At 61.0% G+C, this 17,895-nt stretch overlaps 1 protein-coding gene across 1 annotated transcript in view; it reads right to left on the bottom strand.

The window, feature by feature from the left end:
• Positions 1 to 2,527: 2,527 nt before the first annotated feature.
• Positions 2,528 to 17,895, bottom strand: part of PEBP4 (phosphatidylethanolamine binding protein 4) — a 72,586-nt gene continuing 57,218 nt past the window's right edge. Inside the window, exons 4-6 of the mRNA XM_059831566.1 lie at positions 11,303 to 11,348; positions 9,792 to 9,908; positions 2,528 to 2,959 (exon numbers count right to left, since the gene is read on the bottom strand). Of these exons, the coding sequence (XP_059687549.1) occupies positions 2,868 to 2,959; positions 9,792 to 9,908; positions 11,303 to 11,348 (255 nt within the window). The 3' untranslated portion in view covers positions 2,528 to 2,867. The remainder of the gene's footprint in view (positions 2,960 to 9,791; positions 9,909 to 11,302; positions 11,349 to 17,895) is intronic.

Genomic DNA, 17,895 nt, shown 5'->3' with positions numbered 1-17,895 from the left:
CCTCCTTTTTTTTTTTCTTCTTTCTTTCTAAATTATCAAAAAGTGAACCAAAAAACCACAATTAATATTTTCCACGCCATGAAGGCCTTGTGCGCATCCAAGTGAGAGTTTGTGGCTCCGGGCTGGCCGGGGCTCCTGCCGCACCATGCATCCGCAGCCCTGCATGTGCCTGGGCACGCGGTGCAAGGCCAGCGGTGCCTCGTCCTGCGTCCCGGCAGGGGATCGTCCCGCCACCGTGCCCGCTGCAGCCACCCAGACAGACCCGTGCTCTGGAATATCCCTGTCCCTGTCCCTGTCCCCATCCCCATCTCCATCCTCATCCCCATCCCATCCCCATCCCCATCCCATCCCCATCTCCATCTCATCCCCATCCCCATCCCGAACCCCATCTCCATCTCATCCCCTTTCCATCCCCATCCCCATCTCCATCTCCATCCCCATCCCCATCTCCATCCTGAACCCCATCTACATCTCATCCTCGTTCCATCCCCATCTCCACCCCCATCCCCACCCTGTCCCCATCTCCATCTCATCCCCATCTCCATCCTGAACCCCATCTCCATCTCATCCTCATTCCATCCCGAACCCCATCTCCACCCCCATCCCTACCCTGTCCCCATCCCCATCTCATCCCCATCCCTACCCCATCCCCATCCCCATCTCCATCTCCATCCTCATCCCCATCCCTGTTCTCCATCCCCATCGCTGTTCTCCATCCCTATCCCCATCTCATCCCCATCCCTACCCCATCCCCATCTGCATCCCCATCTCCATCTCCATCCTCATCCTCATCCCCATCCCTGTTCTCCATCCCCATCCCTGTTCTCCATCCCTATCCCCATCAGTGACACGCAGGGGAGTGGATCAGATTGGGCTCGCAGCACCCTCCGAGAGCCTGCCTGGCTCGGACCGGGGAGACACGGCGTGCGTCTAACTCCTCTCACCTCCAGCTCAAATTAAACCCAAGAATGATGGTGATACTTTCCTAGAAGGATAAACATCCGATTGCCTTTTCTCTCCCGTTCCACCAAAAATAAACACACGAGCCACAAGGAATTAAAGGCAGGGAGGAAAGGATGACTATAGTTTGACTGCAGGATGTCAACAAAGCATGACCTTTCATTTACACCGGTCCCTCCGCATTAACCTAACGGGCCAATTACACCCTCAACCGAGGGTAAGTATAGAAAAAGAGAAGGAGAAATCCAACTTTAGCAGACTTCCATGACATCTCTCAGTGTCATTTCCTCTGCTGCTAATTTTAGTGCCGATGGCAAGCCGGGCAGCGTGTTTTGTATTTTTTTCCTGGGTTGTGGTATGTTACCCAGCTTCCTTTTTGTTGTTGTTCTCTTTCTTGCCGCGTCCTGCAGCTTCACCCAGCGGCGTGTGCCCAGGGCGAGCCGGGACCCCCGGGTCCCGCATCCTCCTTCGCACCTTGCAGCCCGTCACCCCGACCCTTTCCGGCGGGGGACGCGAGGCCGGCAGAGCTTTGCGGGACCCATGCGACACGCCTGCATGCGGCCGGCGTGATTCAGCCCTTGCGAGGTAAACAGCCGTTTCCTGCTGGAGGGAAAGTCCCGGACATGTTTAATCCCCCCCCGGCATGGAGTGAAAGCCGCTCTCGCTGCCGGGGAGCTGGGGAGAGCGGCCAGCCGGGAGCAGGGAGCGGGAAGGGGATGGCACAGACCTGTTTTCTCTCTTGCATCGGCAGCAGGTTGCTCTGGGACAGACACAGGGACCGATGCAGGGGTGAGATGCAGCAACAGGAGCATCGCCATCCCCTCCGAACGATGTCAGACCTCCCTGGGGGATGCCTGCTCCAGCTCTGCTGCCGTGCTGCACGGCCGTGAGCAAGTCATTCCCTCGTGCCTCAGTTTCCCCTGCCTGCAAAATACCTCCCAGGGTCTCTCTCCCCATGGTTTATTCAAAGTGCTCCTGGATGCAGCCCTGGCCATCGGCAGGACAAAATCATCTTTGTCACAGCGGAGCTGCCAAGGACACGCTGCAAGGACTTGCAGGCGGGTGAATCCAAGCCTCAGAGAAAACCGAGTCTTAGATGAAAGCCTAATTAAAGAGCTAATTAAAGGGGAGGTCCGGCTAAGTGGCCAGTAGGCAGAGCTCTTCTGATTTACGGCTTTAATTTCGGTTTTGCTTTCCAAGAGAAGCGGGCTGAGGCAGCGAGCGAGGGCACAGGCAGGGCAGGGATCGAGTCAGGCCGGGGCAGCACCCGGTTCCCACGCTGCCGCCCTGCACGGTGCTGCCGAGGGACCCTCCGGCCGGGCACCACGGTCCTGCTCCTGCGCTCGAGCCCCTGGGCGACATTGGGCCATGCCCAGCATCGCCTGCACGCGGGTCTTGCTGGCAAAGCCCCCCCTCCAGCTGCAGGGGGGTCTGCTCCATCCCATGCAGCTGGTGCGGATCTCAAAGCAACCAGATTCACGCGGTGCTGGCCCGGCATTGCCCCGCGCTCGCTGCTGGCAAGGACCCCATGCAGCTCCGTGCGCTCCATCTGTGTTTTATTCGGAAAGCTGCAGGCTTTAAAGCTCAAGACCCCCGAGGTGCAGGCGGGACTTGTTGGGGGTCAGGCCAGAAATGGGGCAAGGGGAGGAGAAGAGGGTGACACCATCCTTCCCGGGACACCCAGGGCAAGCCAGGACACCACTTGGGATGTTACCCTGGGAGGGAAAGAGAAGCCCCCCCGAGGTTTGGAAGAGGAGGCTCTGGGGTTTCTGCTGTGAATCTGGGCTGGTAGAAGGGTGGGTGCGTCCTCGGAGGGTCCCGGGGTCTCCTCCGGGTCCGGGCGGAGGTGGCTCTGAGGTGCGGGGAAGGGGATGCAGCTGTGCAGGGGAAGAGCACGCTGGCTGGTGCTAATCCTCGTAGTATTTGGTGAGGAACTGTGTCGAGGCCAGCGGGGAGCCCAGCCGAAACTGCTCCACGAAGCTCTCCATCGCCCAGGCGCCTGGGGAGAGAGGGAGAGGGGGTGAGTGGGGCTGCGAGGAGGTCGGAGGTGGGGATGCTCCGGGGCCAGATCCAGGCTGGGGCTGCACGCTGCATGCCATGCGCTGGCTGCTGCTCTGCCCAAGGCGCTGCAGACCACATCCTGCAAACAGCGGCAGGCGGGGAGGCACCGGGCTCTGCTCCACGGGGCCAGTGGGCAGGGAGCCATGGGGAGCCCAGCCTGAGCATCCCCGGGGGCATTGGCCCCTCTCATGCCCCCCCTCCGCCCCTGCCGACCCTTGGAGCAGACCTTCCCATGGCTTCCTACAAGCCCACCCCGGGGTGCCTGGAAATCCCCCGGCAGTGCGTGGGGGAGATGGCAGGAGATTCCCCCGGTCCCCTCACACACATGCACTGAGCTGCTGCTCCTCGGCTGGAGCCGAGGAGGGTCTTCGTTCCTGACCCCCCTCCTCTGCTGCCTGCCCTGACTCGAGGATGCCGGAGGTCCGGGGGCAGCTCATGGCTGGAGCCGGCCTCTTTTTCCTGCCCTGGAGGCGGCAGGGAAATCCTCTCCAGGGTGGGAGGCAGGAGGGATTCCCTTCTGCCCGGCCCCGTGGGCCAGAAATCCCCCTGCACCCTGCCAGGGTTCAGTGTCGAGCATGGGTCTGGCTGGTGGAGCATCCTCCGCCCCAGCCAGAGGGGCTTTCCCTGGGGATGGCGGGACCCACGCAGCTCATGCTTCCACCTCTGTCCCTGCCTGGTGGGACACTGGATGGGACACGGCCCTGGCATCGCAGGGCAGGGAAAGGGGCCCGTTGTTTATCTGAAACCCGTCCTCCCCTCCTCTCCCCTTCCTGGCACGGCTCTTTAATGTCACGCTGCAGACTGGCAGCCCTTATCTGCCGTCACATCTCAGCCCCAACTAGAGCAAACCGTCCCCTTTGCTCTTGCAAAAGCGCTGAGCAAAACCCGAGCTGCTGCATCACCCGTGCGGGGCAGCGATGGCTCGGGGTGCCGGCGAAGCCCAGCTCCCCCCGCCTGCCCCCCGCCTCGGGAACTGAGTCAGGCCCTGCCTTGAGTCACCCCACAGCCGAAAAGCCCCCGACGGGCTCTGCAGACGCTCCCAGTGCCGGCACCGCATCCTGCAACCTCCCAGAGCTGCAAGACGACGTGGCCGGGGAGATACTCGGGTGCCTGGGAAGGAGGTCCCAGGATGCTGGGACCGGATCCTGCACCCCGGCACGCCGGCTGGGAGGAGGTATTGAACTACATCAGGCTGCGTGCGGCTGGGGGGGTCCCAGATGTCTCCGCATCGTCACCGCCACCCACTGAGGACCCAAACCAAGCCGAGGGCAGGGACAGTCCCGCCGTGCCGCACTGGGGTCACCGCCAGCTGGGGCACGCAGCCCCATTTCCAGCGGCTCTGGCTCATCGCTGCAGCCTGAGCATGAGCGGGGAGATGCCCCCGCGCAGGAGCCCAAGGGGGCTCCGGGTTTGCCAGCAGCGCTGCCAAGCCAGGCAATGGCTGCGAGCCCCGGCGCGCTCCTGCACGGCCATCGGGCCCCGGCATGTGCCGCAAACACGTCCATCCCCAAATAACACCCCCAGCAAGGAGGGGCAGCCACTCGCTTTGGGGTCTCAATCCAACCCCTCTTCCAGCTCCGGGGGTCCTGGCGAGCGTGGTGCCAGGGGAAGGGGTCTCGGGGGGGGATGCTCCCGCTGCGCCCGCGCCCCTGCTGTGGGTGCCTTTCATCCGAAGGGTTTCAAAGCACTCGGAAAGCCCCGGGGGGAGAGCGGCCGGTGCCCCGCGGGACCGGGGTGAGAGCGAGACGCGGCGGCCCCCCAACTCCCATGGGTGCTGGGAGCTGTCATTGATGTTCCTGAAGCCTCCGGAGAGGCGCGGATGAAAGGAGCCGGGAGGAGGCAGAGCCGCTGCAGGGCTGCAGGCGCCGGCCCCGGCTCTCACCGCCACGCGTGGGGCGAGGGTTTTTCCTGACCTACTTTCCTACCTGCCATCGCACCGGTTGTGCCCGTCCCTCTGTGGGGGAGCCGGGATCGGCCGCAGGGAAAGCCCCGGGCACAGCCACCGGTGTGGCCAAGGGGGTGATGCACCGGGTGGCTACCAGGTCTGGGGGTCCGTGGCCCCCACCCCGAATCCAACCCCTTGGGTGCATCCCCAAACTGGGTGCCCCATCCCAGCATGACCGCCTTCACCCCCCAGCACGGGGTGACATCCTTCTGCAAACCATCCCAAAACATGCTGCTGCACTGGCGCAGGCCATGAGTCACTGGGACCACGGAGCTGGGAGGAGAGCGGGGGACTGGCCAGGGAGCCGAGGTCACGGTGCCACTGTCCCCTGTCCCCGCCAAAACAATATGACGTTTCATCCGTGGCTTGGTCCATTTTCAAGCTCATTTCCCGGAGGATTATATCATCGCACTTGGCCCTTATCTGAGCGCCCGCCGGAGGACAAGGAGCGCCCGCTGACACCCACACACGTGGTGGCCGCCTGATCCCTAAGTGCCAGGTGGGGAAACTGAGGCACGAGGCAGCCGCTGGGCTCGGGGAGCTCAGGGACCCTCTGGCCCCGCAGGCGATGGGTGCATGGGGCTATTTCACAGCCCTCCCATCACACTCTGCCCCCAGTAAAACGACCGGTCCCCGCCTCTCCCCGGCCCCGCAGTGCTGGGGGCATGTTGCCAGCTGTAATTTATCAGCCTTATCAGCGGGGCCGCTCTCCCTGATAGGAGCCCTGATGCTTTTCTGCCAAGATTAATGATGTCCCATTGGAGGTAGGCGGGAGGCCGCTGGCTGCTTTGGTCACCATTAACTGACACCCAGGGACTTTGGCCGGGACCGTGTGTTCCCCGCAGCCCTTCACTGCCTCCCATCCCAGCCGCAGCCTTTCCCTCCCCACCGGGGCCCGGTCCGACCCGATTTTCCAGCTGGGTGGATCGGAGGTGCATGAGGTCGGCTCGTGAGTCAATGCTGCGGCCCCGATGCAAAGCCGGAGCTGGAGAGGGATGGAGCTGTGGGGAGGGCAGCCGGCCAGGCTCATTCCCGGGTGCCTGGTCCCCAAAGGACTCGCTGCTTCCCGGAGGCAACACTTCTGGGAGGCAAAAGTCCATTCCCAGTTGTAAAATGCCTTTCCGGGGCAGGAGAAGGTTTGGGGATGCTGGGGAGCATCTCCCCACGCTCACCGGACCTGGTGGGTATCCAGCACCAGGGCACGGCAGGGTGGAAGCAGAGGGAGATAGGGCACCACCCCGCAGATGCAATTAAGCCTTAAGGTCTTGTGCTAATTAAAGTTCCCCCACAAAGGAAAGGAAGGAGGGGGAAAATGAACGGTCTCCATCCTCCCGCGGGCTGTAGGTGGGCAAAAAGGTCCCCGGCACCTCTGTGCCACGCCGCTGCGGCCGGGGTTCGCCGGACGCCCGAATTCCCCCAGCCGAGGGAGTTTCCCGTGGCTCACTGCAGCGGGCAGTAGACCCCGACGGCCGGATTGAGAGCTCTCAGCGGGTGCCAACGCCTCGGGATGCGACGGGTGGCTTTGACATTTTGCAGACCACAAACTATTATCTTGCATCTCGTCAAAATACAAACACGGCTTGTAACCCTCCTTGGGAGGGAAGTGGGGCGAGCGGGGCGGAAGGGCTTTGTGCTGCATGAGGGTGCCTGTATGGCCTGGGGGACACCCCAAGCACCTCCATCTTCGGTCCCAAGCGGGGACAGAGCTGGTGCCCAGTAACAATTTAGTTGCAAGGCTGTGGCACAGCCGAAAAGTGGAGTGAATCAGACTCCAGGGGAGAAACTGAGGCTCCAAGAGGGTTATTTGCCTGAGGTTGCACAGCGAGAGAGCCGGCTGGTGCAGGGATCGATCAGAAACACTCACAGGGAAGGATCAGGGTTTTTTTTTTCCTGATGAAACAAGTCTTTTTGCTCAAGAGCCACCCTGGAGAAACACCTCTGCCGTAAACAACTGATTTCACCATTGCCACCAGCGCCAGGCTCGCTGCAGGGAGTGGCAGCGGGGGGGACGCGAGCAGGGTGCTGCAGCCCTCCTCCAGCTCCGCCACTGCCGGCCCGCGCGCCCTTGGGCATGGCACCCGACCCACTGCCCGTCGGTGCCACGGCAGGGTGGGCACCGGAGCCACCAGCCACCGTGGAGCCGTCCTCGCTCCCTTTGAGCTGCCGGCATTACGGAGCTGGCTGCAGGGGAAGAAGTAGCACAGATGTATTTTCCGCACTCGCCATTGCCCCTCGCTTTTTAATTCCCCATGGATTTGCACCAGGACTGGCCCTTCCGGAGGAGCGGGAACGTGGTGCATGGGTAGGTCCCGGTTTAGTGCCCTCTCCTGGAGGCTCCAGCCCTTCTGCTCCGCCGCCGAGCTCCTGCCATCCATCCCGCCTGGCACACACCACCTTCCCTGGTTTGGCCCCGCTTGGCCCAGGACCTTTCCCGGTTCGGCCTCCAACGCACAGCCCATGCGCTTGGGCGGAGGGTGAAGGAGGGAGTTTGTCCCCGAGCAGAGCGGCGAGAGGAACGCTCTCGTGGGGCTCCGTGTTCTCCCCGAGTGGGCTCTACCAGGGGACAAGCTGCCAGAGGGATGGATGCATGGCACAGCGCTGGTGATGCACGGCACAGCGCTGGTGATGCACGGCACAGGGATGCGAGGCTGGATGCTGGATGCATCCGGAGGCTGGGACAGGCCAGCACCACTCCCTGCGCCCGCTGGGTGCTCCGGTCAGGACATCTCTCCCTCTCCGAGGTTAGCACCTGGTGACGACGGGTGCCACCATCTTTGGTGAGATGGAGGTGTCGGTGCCACCAGATGTAGGACAAAATTAAAGCAAGGAGAAGGGGCTGGTTCAAGGCCAAGCAAGACGAAAACTCCGAGCAAGGCTGCAAGCTGTGCCTGCAGCATCGCTGGGCGAACCCGCATCTCCCGTACCACAGGAGAGGACCGAGCCAGAGCTGCAGGGGAGCTGGCTGAGTTTCTCGCCCGCAGTCCGCTGGGGTCAAAGTCATGCCCTCCTTGTTTCCATGTGCCGCCGAAGGTATTTGCTTCTCTCCCCCATGCGCTGCCTTCGCACCCCGGGGCCAGACCCCAGTGCTCAGCCACGCAGGGTTGGATTCGGTTCAATCGGTGTTCATCCCACTGCGGTCCCTGGGGTTGGATTTATTTAAAACCCTTGAGACACCAAAATGTGGTCCTCTCTTGGCTGCTTTTAGGGCTCATACCCCATTCTCTGGTTCCCCTGGCAATTAAAAAGATGGGCTGTCGGTGTGTGGTGGTTCAACCCAGCAGCGCTGGCTGGACAGGCCAAGCCTGCGACGCAGCGGCGAAATGGTTAAAAATAACCGTCAAGCAACTACTTAAATAACAGCCTCCTCTGAGACAGCCGCAGCTCAGATGTTGCGGAGAAAATATCTGCTGCTGTTTTAACGGGTCTTTCCCAGGGAGCCTGGGAAGGGCTGAGAAACTTGAGGATGGGATGGAGACGGCGCGGGGCTGGGAGCGCCCGGCCACCCTGCGCCTCGGGGGCCAGGGTGGGGAACTTCTGCAGGACACATGGGTCTGGTGGCTGAACCCCTTTGGGTAAGAAATTTGGGAGCTGGAGTGGCACGTCCTGCTAATAAGAGGATTTATCTGGAAAAAGCTCTTTGGCGGGTGTCCCAGCCTCCCTTCCCAGCCAGGGGATGCTGCGAAGGGGACACGGGTGTGTGGCCACGGGTGACAGGATTGGAGCCCCCTCCTCTGACCATGCCGGGGATGAGGGGCCGGGGAAGTGCCCCACTCCGCTGGCAGGGGGGTGGCTTCAATGCAGGTCATTAAGAAGCAGAGCTAATGAGCCAGAAAGCAAACCGAAGGGCAGAAATAACCCGCAGAGAGACTCGCAGCAGCAGCCCGCTCCGGCCGAGGGACAAGCACCACGGCCCCGCGCCGGGCAGGTTTCGGGGTCTCTCCTGGCACAGGGGTCCGGGAGCAGTGAGCTCCCCGCTGCTGCCCGCCTTCCCCCGGGATGTGCAGCGTTGGTTAACACCGCACAGGGGTGAGTCAGGCCGGCGCAGACGAGACGCACCGACTTGACCTGCCTATTGAGCTGCGCTCATGTGGTCCCGGCTGGGAAAGTTTTGAAATTTCCCTTGCCGAGGCCACGTGCGCTGCAGTGCCCCGTGCACCAGCCCGGGCTGTGTTGGCACCAACCGGGGAAGGAAGCCACGCTTTGCCTTTTGCAGGATGGCTCCTTGCCCTTGCCGGGGGTCCCAGGGGTAACCCCTTGCCCCGGGGTGCACCCATCCTGAATGTAGCAGTGGGGATGGTCCCATCGTGTCTTGGGGGGCTCGGCTGCTTGCCTCCATCCTTGCCGTGCCGCATTTTGGGAGGCAGCAGCCCTGTCCCTGCTCCGTGCGGGGCGGAGGGGAGCAGGGAGTTGGCAGGCGTTGTGTCAGCTCAGTTTGAGCAATCCCTTGCTAAACCATCTCCACGTCTGATCCTTATCTTCGTGCTCTGAGGTGGCGGTGGTGCAACTCCAGAGGCTGGGGGGGACCTGCCAGCGAGGACTCGGCCTGATTTCACAGCCGATGAGACCTCTCCCTGCTTCCAATCCCGCTAGCCAGGCAGTTGCCAGCCGTTTTGCCAAGGGTTTCTGCTGCCTTGCAAGGACTTCCCACCCCAGCCACGTCCCAGGTAAGGATTTGAAGTCCCTTTGCACCAAACGAGCATCCCCAGCCCAGCACTTCTGGCACACCCCAACACGTGGCGTTAGTGCTGCAAATGCATCCGTACCCCCGGGAAAGCCCCTCGGGGCACGGCGCAGGGCTGGGAGCGAGGGCACGGCTGCTCCTTACCCAGCGAGACCCGCTCCTCGGGGCTCAGGGCGATGGCCTCGTGAGCCGGCTGCTCGTACAGGCGGAGCTGGTAGCGGTGGTACCCGCTGCGGGGCGGGGGCGTGGGCCGGACGTAATCTGGGGATGCAAAAGACAATGGCTGAGCATCCCGCCGGAGCGGGACCCGCTTCCCATCATAACCACGCGCCCACGCCCTGCTCCAGGCTGGGCTCGACTCTCCCACCCAGCGCCGTCCACCAAGGCCCCTCGCCACGCGCCATGCCCCCCCCAAACCCACCCCCTCCCTTATTGCTGCTTGGATCCCCCCCCATCTGCCTGGGGGGCCAGCTCCTGTTTTCCCTCTCCTGAAATAACCTCCCCCCAACCTCCCGCTGCGCCAGCCACCGCCCTCTCCTCCTCCTCCTCTTTCAACTTCAGAGCCCCAGGGTGCTCCTCGCCTCCGTGCGGAGCGCCTCGACCTCTCCTCCATCACCCTTCCCATCCCTGCACCATCCCCGCCAAGCCCCCTCCCCGTCCCCCCCGTGCTGGATGCAGCTTCCCCTGGGTAGAGCCATGTGGGGACCTGGTGGGGGGGACAAGCCTGAGACTCCCAGCACCCCGCCGGTGCATGGCCAGCACCCCTCGCCCTCCTGCTCCCCCATGGGGGTCCGGGTGGCACACCGCCGGGTCTCCAGCTGCCCGGCTTTTGAAGTCCTCCCACACCCAACTTTGGCGGGGGAGGATGCTCTTGCGGTCGAAGCAGCGGGCTTTCAGGTGCTGGAAGTCCAGGGTCGTTTCCCCACGTTGCTGCAGATGTTCAGCGCGCAGGTGGGCACGTCCCCGGGTGCACACCACACTGCGTGCATGCCCTTAACCCAGCCAAAGTGGGAGCAAGCAGTGCACAGCTGCCCAGATGTGGTGACCTGCAGCTGGCTCGGGCCGTAGCTGAATCATTGCCAGCTGGCAAGGACAGAGAGCGCTGGTTGTCCCCGGGAGGGGGACATCCCGGGGAGAGACCCCCCGATGCATGGTGCTGCCAATCCCGGCAGCCACCCCTCATCCTGCATCGGGGATGGGATGACGTGATGCCAAGGGACAAGAGGCTGAAGCTCCTCCAGGACTCGGTCACCCCCAGCCGGGCGAGCCCCCAGCCCCTCTCCCCCGCTCCCTTGGGGTGTAAACTCCGTGAGCCGCATCTGGCCTATTTTGAACTGAAAGTCTTTGTTTGTGCAACATCACAGAAGTTGTTGGGATTCACCCGCTTTTATCTCATGTTTTTCTTTCTGGTTGTATTTCCCCCCACCCCTTTTTGCCCTGGTTTGGAGCTCTTCCAACCGCTGGGGAGTTTTTTAACCACTTTTGCCTCTAGAAAAAGAAGAGACAAAGTGGCTCCTATTTCAGACAGCGCCCAGCTAACCACGGCTCGGCTGCGCTCTGCAGGAACCCCTCGTGTCCCTCCCTCGCAGCCCCGTGTGCTCGTCCCCGCCGGGCACAGCCAGCTCTGCCACTGCCCCGTCAGCGTCCACACTCACCCGTCAGCACGCGCCCTTTGATGGCCCCAGTCCTCAGATCTGCACCCTGAAAGGACAAGAAGAGGGGGGTGAGGTGCTACCAAGACCCCCGCGGCTGCACCCGCTTCTCCCCAGGGATTCGTTTTCCAACATTTCGGGTGTTTTCCTTGCAAAGGTCATTAGCCAGCCAGGACGGCGGGGGAAGAAGTGCTCCGGGGGTTTTCTTTGGCTATTTGGGATTTAGAGGCTCGATGCACAGTGCCCTGGCACACAGGCAATGCTGTCACCGTGCTGTCACCCGCATGCAGGGGCTGTCAGTGATCCAGTGATCCAGACCGGTCATCCAGGCAGTGGCACAGTGGGAAAGCCGCAACAGCGCCGTTAAAAGCCTCGGTGCTGCTTGGCATGCAGGGTTTTGGGAGGGGTGATCCATGCCGGGTGGGACGGGGCTGGCAGTGGAGGACCGTGGTGACTTGCACCGGCGTTCCTGTGGCAAAGCTTTGCCCCATCGTGGTGGTTTTGCTCTCAACTGAAACTCCTGCCTGGTGAGCAAGCCCCACCGCCCGGCAGGCTTGGCTCTCCATCCTGGGCCTGGGATGCTTCCCTGGAGGAAGGAGGCTTTGCCGAGACCAGCGAGCATCCCCTGGGGACTGGATTAACGGCAAGGGAACAGCGGCAGGAGCTTTGGCCGCATCCTGGCCCCGCACAAGCCACCTCACCCCTGACCTGCTGTGCTATTCCCAGCCAGCTCCCACCTCCCACCGATGCTGCCAGCGCTCGTAAATCCTCTCCTACGGCACCCGTTATTCCAGTCCTGCCCACACACGCGCTGCTGCCAGGGCTCCTCCGTCCTAACCTGCCCTGGGAGTTATTACCCTGAAAAAAAAGATGCATCAGATAACTGCAAGCAAAAGTGCACGCAGGGAACATGGTTGGTTCCCCGGCTCTTCGGGATCAAAGCTTTGCTTTCTCCAAAAAGAAACCTGCTTTGCACTGAGTCACGGCTGGCGACAGCCTCCTGCGACCTGCCTGTGGCACAGCAAAGGTCACCGGGAAGCCAAGTGCCCGCTCGGGTCCTGGGCTATCGGCTCCTCGACGCTGGCTCGCCACCTTGGCAGCCGGAGCTGAAAATATCCCGATGACAGAGAGGTGATGACTAAGATTTTGGGCAGTGACTGGCAGGTTTGGATGCCTTGGTTCGCAGGGGGAAGGGAAGGCGGCACGCAGACTGCCGGGGGAGAAGCACCCCAAGGTGTGCCGGAGAGGGGGACACGAGGCCGTGGGGTTGCGCGGGCTGCTCTCTCCCTGCCTGGCCTGCCCAGATGTGCGAGCACAACCTGTCCAGATGTGCGTGCCTGCTCCATCCAGATGTTCGTGCCCGCTCCATCCAGATGCGCATTACCAGCCCACCCACACGTGCATGCCCGCTCTGCCCAGATGGAGTGCATGCCTCCTCCATCCAGATGTGCACATCTGCTCTACCCAGCCGTGCATGCCCAGCCCCTCCAGCTGTGCCTGCTCCCCCAGATGTGCCGGTCTCGGCTGTGGGGCCGGGCTGGCAGAGGAACCTCGTAGCAAACCCCAAGCTCGCCATGCGGCTGGGCCGGCTGCCAGCCCCCGCTCTTCAAAGGCAGGGACTGAGGGTTTTTCTGTTCCGGGTAGGGCTGCTCCCGTGCGGGGACCTCGCTGCTATTCCTGGCTTTGCCATGGGCTTATCGGGAGAGGCCGGGCCTCCTCCCTGTTTTCCTGCCTGCTGATGTGGGTTGCCTGCTTGCCCCGAGATGCAGTGGGTTCTGGCTAGCCCCGGGGATGGGAGAGTCAAAGGATAAAGCTCCTTTTAAGAGGCGAGAACAGGAAGAGGGCGGGAGGGAGAAAGTAGGGACGAGCACTGTAAACCCTGCCTCTTTTTTTAAATAGTAAACAGCTATTCTGCAAGCAAGGGAGCAAACTCTGCTCGCAAGGGGCTGCTGGGCTGCGGGAGAGGCCGACGGGATCGGGTGCGAGGCCCCACTTCGTCCCACAGGCTTTCCTTCCCGGGTCCTGCTGCCTCCCCGCAGCGAGGGGGACCTGCAGCTGGGAAGTGGGCTTCGGTTAGTGGGGCGGAACGGTTTGCAGGGAGGAATAAACCCTCCCTCCAGCCCGTTGCCCCTTTGCTGAAATGCCGGCGAGGGCGAGGGGAGCATCGCACGCCGGCAGCCCCCGAAGATCCCTGCCACGAGCGGAGCTAATGGACACTGACGAGCTGCCGTGTTTATTAATGCCCTTTTATGAGAGCATTAATAGTTCCTAATGACACTATTTGAGCTTCCCAGCCTTTTATCTTCTCTTTCTCTCTTTCCCCTGCCGAGGACACAGTGTAGGAGGTGGAATTAGATATTTCCACCCTCCGGTCCGTGCTGTGCGGTGCCGAGTGCTGGTGGGGCACGGGATGCTGGCGGGCTGCTCGCACAGAGACCTGGACAGCCTTAAAAATCTGTACCACACAATTCCTGTGCCAGGAGCTCCTCTCCGTGCTCTTTTCCTTGTCCAAAAGAGTGGAGAGAATTATTCCCCTCCCTGTTCCTGATACCCCTTTGCCAAGCCGGACACCGGCCGTGCCGAGGCTCTCCGGTACATCACGGCCAGCCCTCGGTGTTGCCTGCTGCACATCGCAGCGTAGGGCGGGGGGGAATAAATAAATACAAATAAATTAAGAAGGCAGTGAGTCACATTTTGTTTTCCTCTTGATCTTTTTTTTTTTTCTTCCTTTCCTTTCTTCCCCCTCTCCAGAACGTGTCTGATCCCATCGGAGAGGAGGGGAAAGGGATGGGTGGCGAGCGCGCCAGCGATTCGCCCGGGCGAGGACGGAGGGTTATGGAAAGTGGGTGTGGGAATCGGCACAATCGCTGGCAGGGGACCAGGACAAACAGATGACGGATGGGACCCAGGGCTGCGCAGCAGAGCGGGGCTGGCCTGCTGCCGCCTCGCAGGGAGCGCGCCCCAGCCCGGCCCCGGGGACCCCATGGGACTCACCCGGCGCTGGGGGCCGCGTCCCGCGGGGCCGCAGCCAAGGTGCCGGGCCGTATCGCTGATACGATTAACCAACAATTATCCAAGTGGGGAAGTTAATCCCCAAACAAACAGGGCTCCTCCTGCGCTGCTCGCTTACGGCACGCTAGCTTGACGGGGGGAAGGCGGCTTCAAAGCCGGCACAGCCAGGAGTCCGGATTTGTTATTCTCTCTTTCTGTGATCTTTATAATGAGGTCAGGATTTACGAATTGGCTCTTGGGAGCGCAGGGGAGCATCCCGGGAAGGGCAGAGGCGCTGGGATGGCAATCCAGCCTCCTGCAAGCAGAGCGGCGGCTCGAACATGGAATAAAGGAATAAGATGCGAATTGCAGCTGGATACGGATCTGTTCGACCGTGTCCTTGCAGGGGAAGGTGCACACTTTGGGTTTTCCTCCTCTCCACCAAAGCCAGCACCAGTGGAGAGGATTGCTCCTATCCCGGCTCCCAGAAACATTTGGGCTCATCCTGCTCCGAGCTTTCCAACAAAAAGCATGTGAGAAAAAAACTGGTCCAAGAGAAACTCTCCCTCCAATTATTTCTGCGTGGAGGGAGGCCGTGAAAGAGCAGGGCAGGGCCCGGCGAGCTCTCAGCACTCCCAAACCCTGGCGTTTCCCAGCTCAGCTGCCCATTTGCATTTCAGCTCGCTTCCACTCGGATCCCGGCACCGGGGCATGGGATGGTCCCGAACCGCCCCAGCTCGCCCACGCCATGCCGACCCTCTCCCTGCCGGCACGGCTCCAGACCACCCTTGCTTTTCGGATCACCATCAAGCTGGGGTTTCGTGCCCGAAGGAGACTGTCAGCCCCTACCATGCAAATCCTTTTTTTATTATAAATGTCACATCCCGTTATGCCAACGTTGTTATGCCACTGAATTAAAGCTTGGTGCATCCACATTGTGTTCTCTCCATCAGGAAAGGAATTAGCAGAAATAGAAATATACGGAGAAAGACATGAAAGGAGTTCATGGAAGAAAAGCCCACCAAGGTGGGGATATCACCTCCGGCCGGAGAGGTCCCTGTGCTGCCGGGAGGGGAAGGGCATGGTGGGGAAGGAGGTCTCCCGGCTACTGTATTATTCAGAAAAGTGTTTTAACAGCAGATTCCCAGGGCAGGGAATGACTTGGCGCAGGCGATGGTGGGAAGAGACCCCGGGTGCTCATGGCAACGGAGGTTTGTGGGGAGCTCGTGCACACAGGGAGCAAGGATGCTCCCCGGCATCCCCGCGCCGTGCCGCGGTCCGTGCTTGGCCCTGTACACCCAAATCCACCCGCACCTGCACACTTCGGAGGAAACCAGAGCCCCCTCCCTGCCTTTCTGCATTAGAAATTCAGCAGTTTGGCTTTAACAAGGCTGCAATTTTCAGTGTCGCGGCAGACCCAGCTCAGTGCGTGCGCATCCCGGCTGCTACCATGCTGCTCTGCCTGCTCACTGCTGACCAGGTAAATCAGGAGGGAAGCCAGGAAATCGAGGATTACCAATGTTTTGGCACAGCCCCCCTCACTTTTGGCTGCCCAGCCCCGGGAAACAGCTCCCAGCACCCCTCCTGTTGCTCCCCGGCACGTCCCAGGGGTGCCTGTGCCTTCTCCTGCTTCATCTCCACATGCGCAGCCCCGAGCTGGGAGAACCACAGTCACCTTGCTGCAGAGAGGACACCGAGGGTTGCGTCCCCGAGACCACAGATAAACCCACGCCGAAGCCCGGCAGAGCACCCCGAGCCGGTGCCAGATCCCATCGCGCCCCAAATCCAGAGAAACCTCCCCTTCCCGCTGGAACCAGACCAGCTTTCCCAACCCCAGATGTTATCCTCAGCCTCCTGCTCTCTGGTGCTTCCCCGTAGCACCAGTTCCCGGATCCTCGGGATGACTCAGGGCCCTCGGCTTTTGCTCAGAGCCAGTTTCACGCCCCTGGCACAGCTGGAGACGTGGCACAGGCGACGCCGGACCCGAGGCAGAAATGATCCCTGGCATCTCACTGCCACCAAAACACGGGTACCCCACGCCTCCAGCCTAACTTTCCCCCTGGCTCTTAATTGCCCAGCTGCTTTGCTTTTCATGCGTGCGAGTGACAGCAGATTAACCTGCTGCTCGAGAGCCTTCCTGCTCCTCGCTGCAGGCTCCGGCAAAGCGCGGTCCAGCATCGTGTCCCCAGGAACCTGCCGAGCTACACGGGGACAAATACATGCAATTGCCCCAGCTGCTGGTCCCCCATCACCCATAGCCCATTATTTTTATTTCCTTTAATTCTCGCAGAGTTTCACCATTCCGGGTGATATTTGGCTTGTTCGCTGTCAGTCTGCGCGTGAAAGTTTGACAAACTACATCCGAGCCACACAGAGGCACGGAAAGAATGGAAAAGGTGCATCTCCTTCTGCGGGGATCTTCTCTTTAGGGCAGATCCAGAACCTCAGCGAGTGGTGAGAAAAAGCTAAACCGGGTGGCTTGGTACCCCACAGCCGGCGGATCTGCCCGTTTGCGGACTGACACTGCTACAAGCACCGAAACCGGGTGGTTTTAATATCAGCATCGTGCCAGGACACCATTTCTCAGCAGGCAGCGACTGCCAAATAGACGGTGCTGCACGAATCCGCACCGATGCACTACACAGCCTCATCCATAAAAATGAACCGAGGCTCGTCAAAGCCCCTGGGAAAGCTCACTGCGAGTCCCGGAGGGTCCCCAAGGAGCAGAAGCAGCTCGAGGGATCCTGTTGCCACCCCTGGGTCCCTGAGGGAAGCACTGCTTTGCCCGGGTTGGAGCAGGACCGGGTGGCCACGCTGGGATGTCACCGCTCCGACACGGCTCCAAAGAGCCTCTCCTCCAGCTTTCCGGGGTCAGCATCGCCGACGATTTACCCCGATTGCTTTTAGGATTATTAGGTAGCGATTATGGCTTCTTGGCGTGGCCCGGCTTTTTTTCTAGATTGCTATAAATGGGGAAGGCTACCATAAAAATATATTAAAAAATAAATATCAGGCACGGTCGTAATTTAAATTACTGCTTGTCTGATACACCCTAATGCCCCAGGGAAGGACATGCTATAGGGTTATTAAGTAAGGAAAATAAACATAAATCGCCTTGGTGTTTGGCTTTTTGCAAGATTTTTTAATCTAGGAGCACAAAAGCAGCAGAGACAAAATGCTGCACTTAATAACCCGAACCGTTCAGGATCCGCACGCTGCGGAGACCTTCGCCGGGCTCCTGCCTCCTCCTAGAAGCCCAAGGATGGCGTTTCCAGCGCCAGAACACCCCGTTTCAAAAGAGGGAGGCTCTGCTGGGTGGATTTCCAGCGAGCGACAGATACCTGCCTGGCTTAGGCGTTGCTGGCACAGGCACGCTGCCTATCTGCACCTTTCCTTAGCCATCTAGGTGAGGGGTCCGAGCCAGCGGGGCGGAGGCCGTGATGACACTTGGATGGTTTTGAAACTTCACCCAAAACACTTCTGTTGAAAAAAGGAGGGTGTTTGGTTGTTTTTTTTTTTTAAAAAACACCCCTGATATTATAGAGGCAGAGGATAGCGCTGGGACAGGGGGAACAGGATGCAGGATGCTGGGCTCCGGCCCCAGA

The sequence above is a fragment of the Gavia stellata genome, chromosome 31 (assembly GCF_030936135.1).
Source record: "Gavia stellata isolate bGavSte3 chromosome 31, bGavSte3.hap2, whole genome shotgun sequence".
NCBI classification, from domain to species: domain Eukaryota; kingdom Metazoa; phylum Chordata; class Aves; order Gaviiformes; family Gaviidae; genus Gavia; species Gavia stellata.
Note: the sequence above shows the minus strand (reverse complement) of the source record. Positions and strands in the feature narration are given on the sequence as shown.